A 7,245-nucleotide genomic window follows, 5' to 3' on the forward strand; every position below is an offset into this window, starting at 1 on the left:
CTGATCTTGGACCTCCCGCTGCCAGAGAAAGAAATGTCCTTTTAAGCCCCCAGTCTGTGGTGCCCTGTTGCGGCAGCCAAGCTCCCCCAGACACTTGTCAAATCTATCAAACAAGTGCATTTGAATCCAACAGTGAGTCCAATATTACAGAAGTCTCCCCTGCCAGTCTCTCACCTTGTTTCCCATGATGCCCAGCAAGGCAGCTCACTCTTCACATCCGTGTGCTAGTGCCTCCCAGAACGGTCATTTGCTATCTGAATCTAGAGAAATCCTAACATGTTTTTTGTTCTTCCGCTTCACCCATGGCTCTGCCAGCGTGAGACTCCCTTCTTCACCTGGCCCAGACCCAAGCCCTGCTGGGTCCCAGGCACGGACCTGAGTCTGACGGTCCTGGTCTTCTTCCCAGGCCTCACACCCAGATGCAGCCCAGCACCAGTAGGTAGGGAGTCTGCTTGGGGTGCAAGCATTGGCCATTTACCCACATGCGACAAGCCACTGTTCCTTCTAGCGGGTTTTCCTGCCTATACAGTGAGTCTAATTTCTTTCACCTTCAGGACACCCGGTGGACACTCCATTCCTTCCCTTATTCTCTGAGCCCTCGGTTCTGACATAGTCCCTCAAGGGCCTTTCCGGCCTCCCCAAAAACGTCAGATCCCTAAAGGGATCAACAGTAGGTCTCACTTCCTTTTGATGCAATGGAACCTGATTAACCCCGCCTGGTTTTCTGGTTATATCTTCTACCAGAGAGTTACCTGTATCAACCCTGCGGTTCTCCGAACTCCCGCGTCCCCCTCCCACCTGCCTTTGTAAACAGAGCTGGAAGGTCCGGCGTCCTTTGGCCCTGACACTAACTCGCTTCTCCACCAAGGTGGGCAGGGGAGGGGAGGGGGAGGGGGCCTCTGCCTCATCACACCTGCAGCCTGGGAATCCCACTCCCCACCCACTCTGCTCTCTTCCCAGACTATTACCCAGCTGAGTGCCCCACGCTCACACCTGGGTTCTTTCCGCCCGAAGCACAAACAGGGAAGTCAGGGGGCTCCCACGGGAAGGGAGGCCGGCCGAAGGGGAGTCTGAAGGGCAGGGGGCCGTCGAGGGAAGTCTGGGGGGGCAAAAGGAGGGGGAGGGGTGGAGAGGGAAGGGGAGGAGCCGCCCCGTGGGTGATCCGACGTGGGGGCGTGGCGGGCGGGCCGCGCGGTGTGGCTCTGGTTTCCCCGAGAGGCTAGGGTGGCCACGCGGCGCTGGAGTGAGTCTGGGGACCGGAAGGGCAGCGTTGCGGCCGCAATGGACTAGCCGGCGTCACCCCGCGCCGCCCGCCCCACTTGCTAATGGCGTGGAGAAGGGGGTCTTGGGCGGGGCCGGCCTCCGTCGGCCGCGCGTCCGGGTTGGCCTTTGCGGCGCGGGGCGGGGCGGAGGCGTCTGGGCGGCGGGACACAGTGGACCCGGAGCCCAGGCCGGGGGCTGAGGCCAGGAATGTCCGGTCAGGGGGATGGGGACTTTGGACGCGAGTTGGGGGCGGGGCTGCCAGGACTTTGGAGTGATAGACTGGACTCCGCGCGGGGAGCCCCGTCTCCGAGGCGAGCAGGTGCGGGATTCAGTGGCGAGGTCAGCGGTCAGAGCCAAGGCCGCTTCGCGTCTGATCGCGAGCCTCGGAGGGAGGCGGCGGAGGACGGCAGAGGGGCAGCAGACCCGGGGACGTAGGTCCCCGAACCAGCGCAGGGACAGGGCCTGCAGCCCCAGAGTGAGGAAGCTGAGGTTAGGGTGACACATTCGTCACTGGCTCGAGATGCCAGGGAGAAGGGGAACCCCGACGGCCGCGGGGAGGGGAGAAGCACCACCAAGCTCCGGATGAGGGGAGAGGGGGCCTGAGCCCAGGGAGGTGCTGGAGGAAGGGTCCACCGCGGGCACAGCTGGCAGCGGCGGGGGCTGGGGGGGGGGGGGGGCGGCGGTTCAGGTAGGGGAAGGTGTAAGCCCGGAGCTGGGAATGGGTGGGCAGGAGGGTCCCCTTAGTGAGGACTCGCCCAGCAGAGCTGGGGGGTGGGGACCTGAAAGACTGGAAATGAAGACGAGAAAACTGGGTTTGCAAAGGTGTGGCGCTCTTTCGGGGTGGCGTGCGCGAATTCTGGCATCTCATCAATTAACGCTTGTGGGCGCACCGCACACGAATTCCCCACGAGCGTTCCTCTTTCTCTCGAGGTGCTTCTGGGGCCAGTTCCGCGCAGCCTGAGCAGTCTTGGGGGGGAGGGGTGTCTCCCTTTGTCGGGTTTGTGTGGCGCCGCCCCCGTGAGCGGTGCGGGCCCCCACCTGCGGGGCCTCTGTCCCCAGGTAGCGGGACGGCTCACTGCCGCTGGCGCGTCGCGGTTCCTCCTCTGACCCTTCGCGGGCCGGGGTCAGCGCCTGCCGGTTCCCGCTGTGCCCGCGGGAGTCTCCCCAGCCCCCGCCCCCGCACCCCCAGCCCGGCCGGGGGCGGGGGGGGGCTCGGGAGGCGGGGCTGGGGGTGTTAATCCCCGAGAGGCCCCAGGGGCCTTTGATCCTGCAGGGCGGGGAGGGCGTAGAGGCTGGCGGTCCCGCCCAGGCTGGCGCCGGCGCCCCCAGGAGGCCGGCCTGTGGGCTAGGGCCACCACGCCGCTTGTCGGTGCTCCCGCCGCGCTGCCCCGGGTCGCCCTGAACGCGGCTCGGGCTGGTGCTTGGGGTCGTGTCCTGGAGACAGACGCGTTGGGGGGGGGGGTGCGGGGGGAGAGGAAGGTGGACGGGGTCCATGACCCCGAAGGGCCCCGGCAGGTTCGCTGGAGCACCCGCGGGGGAGGCCTGTGAAGCCCAGTCACTCCTGCACCCTCCCGGAGCTCGGGGCCTGCATCGGCCACCGTGGGGACAGCGCTGCAGTGGAGGGCAGTGGCTCCCCCCGTCCTTCCCCGCAGGGTCCTCCATGCCCTCGGCGGGCAGACGCCCCTCCTTCCTGTCACTGGAATCCAGCTCAAGGGCCCCAAAGTGAAGCCTGGGGCGAAATGGGGTTGTGGGGGGGCCGCCGAGTACAATTTGAGAGGGAAAGGCCAACTGGAACCGGAGGGTTTTCCCCGGGCAGCCCTACGCGCCCCGCCGCCTGGTCACAGTCCCCTTCCGGGATCCCACCCAGACAGCCAGAGGCAGGGGACTCCTGGCCTGGGAGCCCACCCGGCCCTGGGAGCAGTAATGCTGACTCCCCCTACCTGAAGCACCCTCTCCCTCAGGTGTGCACACCTGTCACCTTTGGCACTGCAGATCCAAGGGGCGGGTTGGAGGGCCAACCTCGGGAGAGGACAAGCCTCCGGCAGGAGTGCTAGGCTGCGAGGGGGGCCATCGTCACCGTCCCCAAGCCTAGGCCAGCCGAGGGGTTGGGGGGGGCGGGGGGGGGAGATGAAAAGATGTGACAAGTCCCCAACCTGCACCAGTTCCCGAACTGGTGGACACAGCCCCGCCCCTGCCCAGACATCTCGGAGCCGGGGGAGGTGTGAATGGCCTTCTTTGTGCCTCTGAATTGGAAGCAATTAGGTGCTACTTATCTGGGCTGGGGGGAGGATTGGAGCGGTCTTTGCAAACCTGCTTGCCACTCCCTCCTCCTGAGCTCATAAATGCAGCTCAGCCCTGCTAAACCCTCGGAAGACCCTGCGCCTCACCCCCACAGTCTGTCCCCTACAGCCATGTCTCCTTCCTCTACCCTGCCCAGTGGCTTCAAGCCATCCAGCTTTGGCTCAGTGGACTGGCTTTCCCGGAGCAGCCACGTGGGGCCGGCACACACCTTCAGGCCTGCTGAACTCTCCTGGGGGAGCCTGTCTGCTCCGGCCAGGGTGTCCAGCAGCGGGGAGGTCCCCCAGACCGTGGGCGTGGAGGAGGTGAAGCCCTCGGAAGTGTCTGCGCCAGGGACACCTGCAGCTGGTAGGTGTGGGGTGGGTGGGGCGGGTGCTCCCCTCTTCCCAGACTGGGACGGGAGCCTGGAGCGTTCGGGAGGAGGGAGGCCCTAACACACCCCACCACATCCTGGGTACTGGGGCTGGAGGTGGGGGCTGGGATTTGAGGTTCCACCTGACTCCCCCTGGCAAGTAAGCGCTTCCTCTCGGAGGCGAAAGCCGCAACGGGGGTTTTCCCTCCTCAAGTCCCGGGGGCTCCTCTTCTTCCCCCACCTCCTAGAAGGGCTGACCCCCTGGCCTCTTCCTGGCCTGACTGCCTGTGGACTGTGTCCCACCGCTGCTGCAACTCCTGTCCTGTGAGCCCTGACTGCGACATTGGTGCCTTTGTGCAACTGACTTTCTAGTTCTGCAGCAAGTCTGGGGGGGCGGGGCAGTTCTACCCGAGTCACAGGGCTCTGGACGCACGTCTTAAATGAAACCGGCCGGGTTCAGAGGGGTCGTTGTGGTTCTCCCCTCAAAGCTGGGTGCCTCGTGCAGAGTTGACTCTGTTCACAGGTAGCCTGGAGCCCCTGCAGGTTTGGGTCGGGGACAGCCCTGGCACTTCGGTTCACAGGGATTCCAGTGCCTCTGTGGCTTGGCTCCTGGAGGTTTTGGTGGCTTCCTAAACCTGGTCTAACCCTTTGTCATTTGCTCAGGAAACCTGGTTTGTTCTTTCAGTCTTTGTGACTTTATCATTGCTTTTAAGTTTAAAGCCCTGCCTAGTCAAAGTGGGGTTGATATTATCTGTAAGTTTTCATTTTTGAAAAGGTTTAAAAATTTTTTTTAATGTTTTTATTTTTGAGACAAAGAGAGGGAGCACAAGTGTGGGAGGGGCAGAGAGAGAGGGAGACACAGCATCAGAAGCAGGCTCCGGGCTCCGAGCTGTCAGCACAGAGTGAACTCGAGAACCATGAGATCGTGACCTGAGCTGAAGTCGGACTCTTAACTGACTGAGCGCCCTTCATTTTTGAAAAAGTTTAGATAATCCTATGGAAAAATTTTATACTTCCATGAAGTGAAATTTTAAATTTATTTTCTGCAATCAGCCGCCCCCACTTCAAAAAAGCCAACCAAATCATCAAATCTTTCACACTGACTAGTTCCACTCTCCCCACCCCCACCTCCAAAGCAAAGCGTGTCTCGTCTTGTTGCACTCTCCGGGTATGTGTTCAGAGTGACTTGGTAAAATCTGACATTCTGGCCAAACGTGTTGAGAAAAGACAGGTGACCCTCCTCACCACACAGGGTACTTAGTGCCATCTGCCACCGCCGATTTAGATAGACACAGACTGGCCACGGACGCATGGTTGGTGGCAGGGGAGACTGGGGGTCTTGTGACCACGGCCCCAAGCCCTTACGGCCGACTGGGTTCAGGTTCCTTGTGAGCAGCCAGAGGAACTGCTTTCCGGAAGGATGTGTGAGGCTCCCTTTCTGGAAGTGACCACGTGCCCCAGTGGAAGGGTGAGGGGCTGCATCAGAACCGCTGTTCCATTCCAGAATCCTCTTTCTCCAGTATTCCCATCCTGGCCACCCTCCCACATTTGAGCTGGGAGGGGAGGAGGGGCTGCCCCCTCATCCACATTTGTGCAAGGACTGCGAGGGACAGCAGAGCAGTGAAAGTGAAGGAGGAGGGCCCAGACTTTCCTCTCGTCCCTGTGGCCACAGAGCTTGGGGCACTTCCGAGCGAGGGGAGCAGGTCCCACGTGGGTGGCACTTTTATCCTAAAGGATTCAGTGCCTTCTGTCCTTCCTCAGGGGTGAGGAAGGAGGCCGACAGCGGGCGGGCGCCCCGGGTCCGCACGGCCTTCACGGCGGAGCAGGTCAGCACCCTGGAGAGCGCCTTCCAGCACCAACGCTACCTGGGCCCCCTGGAGCGCCGGAAGCTGGCCCGGGAGATGCGGCTCTCGGAAGTGCAGGTGAGGGGGGTTCACCCAAGTGCAGGTGAGGGGCCCGGGACGCATGGGCCAGGGCGGTGGCTGTTCTCGCCCTTGTTCTGATCTAGTTTCCCCCACAGATAAAAACCTGGTTTCAGAACCGCCGCATGAAGCACAAGCATCAGCTCCAGGACTCTCAGCTGAGCTGCCCTTTCTCCAGAACGCTCTATACGCCAGTGGCTTTCTGCCCGCCACTCTCTGCCCTGGCCAGTAGCTTACCGCCACTGTACCCTTGGGCTTCCCCGCTTGGGCCTCTGGCTCTGGGACGGCCCCCTGGCTCCTTCTGGGACCTCTGCCAAGTGGAACAAGCCTCCCTGGCCTTGACGTGGGCCTCGTGCAGCAGACAGCCTCCAGTGTGCTGCCTCCCAGACCCTGGGGGCCTGGTGCACACACTGGGCCCAGCTTTGTCCAGGGGTCCGTGGGGCCTGTGTGCCTTGCCCCAGACCAAGGATGCCTTCTGAGGAAGCATGGTGGCCCAGAGGCCTGCAGCTGGAACGTGTCACACACCGCCACCGCCACAGACACAGTAGGTGTGTGCAGAACTGTGCCCGGTATCTCCCTGGAGAGACACTCACCAGTGGTTGCTGTCACCGTGACATCTGGCGTGAGCCTTGTGTCTCCACAGGTGGGACCTGGAACCCTGACCTTCCTTAGGACCTCTTACAGCCACTCCCTCGTTGAAAACTACTGCAGGTTCAGTTTAGGAACCACACACGATGGGTCAGCCAACAGAATCCAGTGCCAAAAGTGGACTCGCCAAGTGTCAGGCTTGTAGCATATGATACAGCGGTAATTTATTCAATGGAAAGTGTTGGGAAAATAAAGATGGGCACCCGGCTGCCTCAGTCGGTGGGGCCTGTGATTCTTGGTCTTGGGGTTGTGAGTTCGAGCCCCACGTTGGGTGTGGAGAGTACTTAAAAATAAAATCTCAGAAGTCAGGATGGATACTTTCTTGTGCTGTATGATCATAAGCTTTGGGTGTAACCATGGAAACCACGGAGGGATTCGGGCCAAGTGAAGATGTTTGTTTTTATCACCTTGGGGTTTGGGTTCCGTGTTAACAGTGACCCCAAAGTGGGAAGCCAGAAGGGAACAGGCATGGTGGCTCTGCCCACTGCCGCGTGGAAGGTCCCTCCGTGGCCACGTCTTTCAGGGCACCGTGCTGTGTGCTGCTCTGCTCTTCACGGCGTGTCCAGACCTGTGTCTCATCTGGCTCGGGGCTCAGCCCTCTGCGGTCCCTGTGGCCAGGCCGGGCTGCAATCTGGCCTCCTGGGCGCCTGCAAGGAAGGAGGCTGAAGCCCGAGGGCCCCGCTTGCTGTCTAGGCGGGTTCTCGGCCCAGAGTTTCTCCACCCAATCTCAGCAGCGGAAGCCCAGGCACCAGAACCAACTCT

The 7,245-nt window shown here is 61.7% G+C and overlaps 1 protein-coding gene across 1 annotated transcript; it reads left to right on the top strand.

The window, feature by feature from the left end:
- Window positions 1–3,435: 3,435 nt before the first annotated feature.
- VENTX (VENT homeobox) lies at window positions 3,436–6,788 on the top strand. Its single transcript, XM_043598181.1, has 3 exons — window positions 3,436–3,909; window positions 5,675–5,835; window positions 5,934–6,788. The coding sequence occupies exons 1-3, from the start codon at window positions 3,606–3,608 to the stop codon at window positions 6,312–6,314; spliced, it is 846 nt and encodes a 281-aa protein (XP_043454116.1). The 5' UTR covers window positions 3,436–3,605; the 3' UTR covers window positions 6,315–6,788.
- The last annotated feature ends 457 nt before the right edge of the window (window positions 6,789–7,245 follow it).

Source organism: Prionailurus bengalensis, chromosome D2 (assembly GCF_016509475.1).
Source record: "Prionailurus bengalensis isolate Pbe53 chromosome D2, Fcat_Pben_1.1_paternal_pri, whole genome shotgun sequence".
Classification (NCBI taxonomy): domain Eukaryota; kingdom Metazoa; phylum Chordata; class Mammalia; order Carnivora; family Felidae; genus Prionailurus; species Prionailurus bengalensis.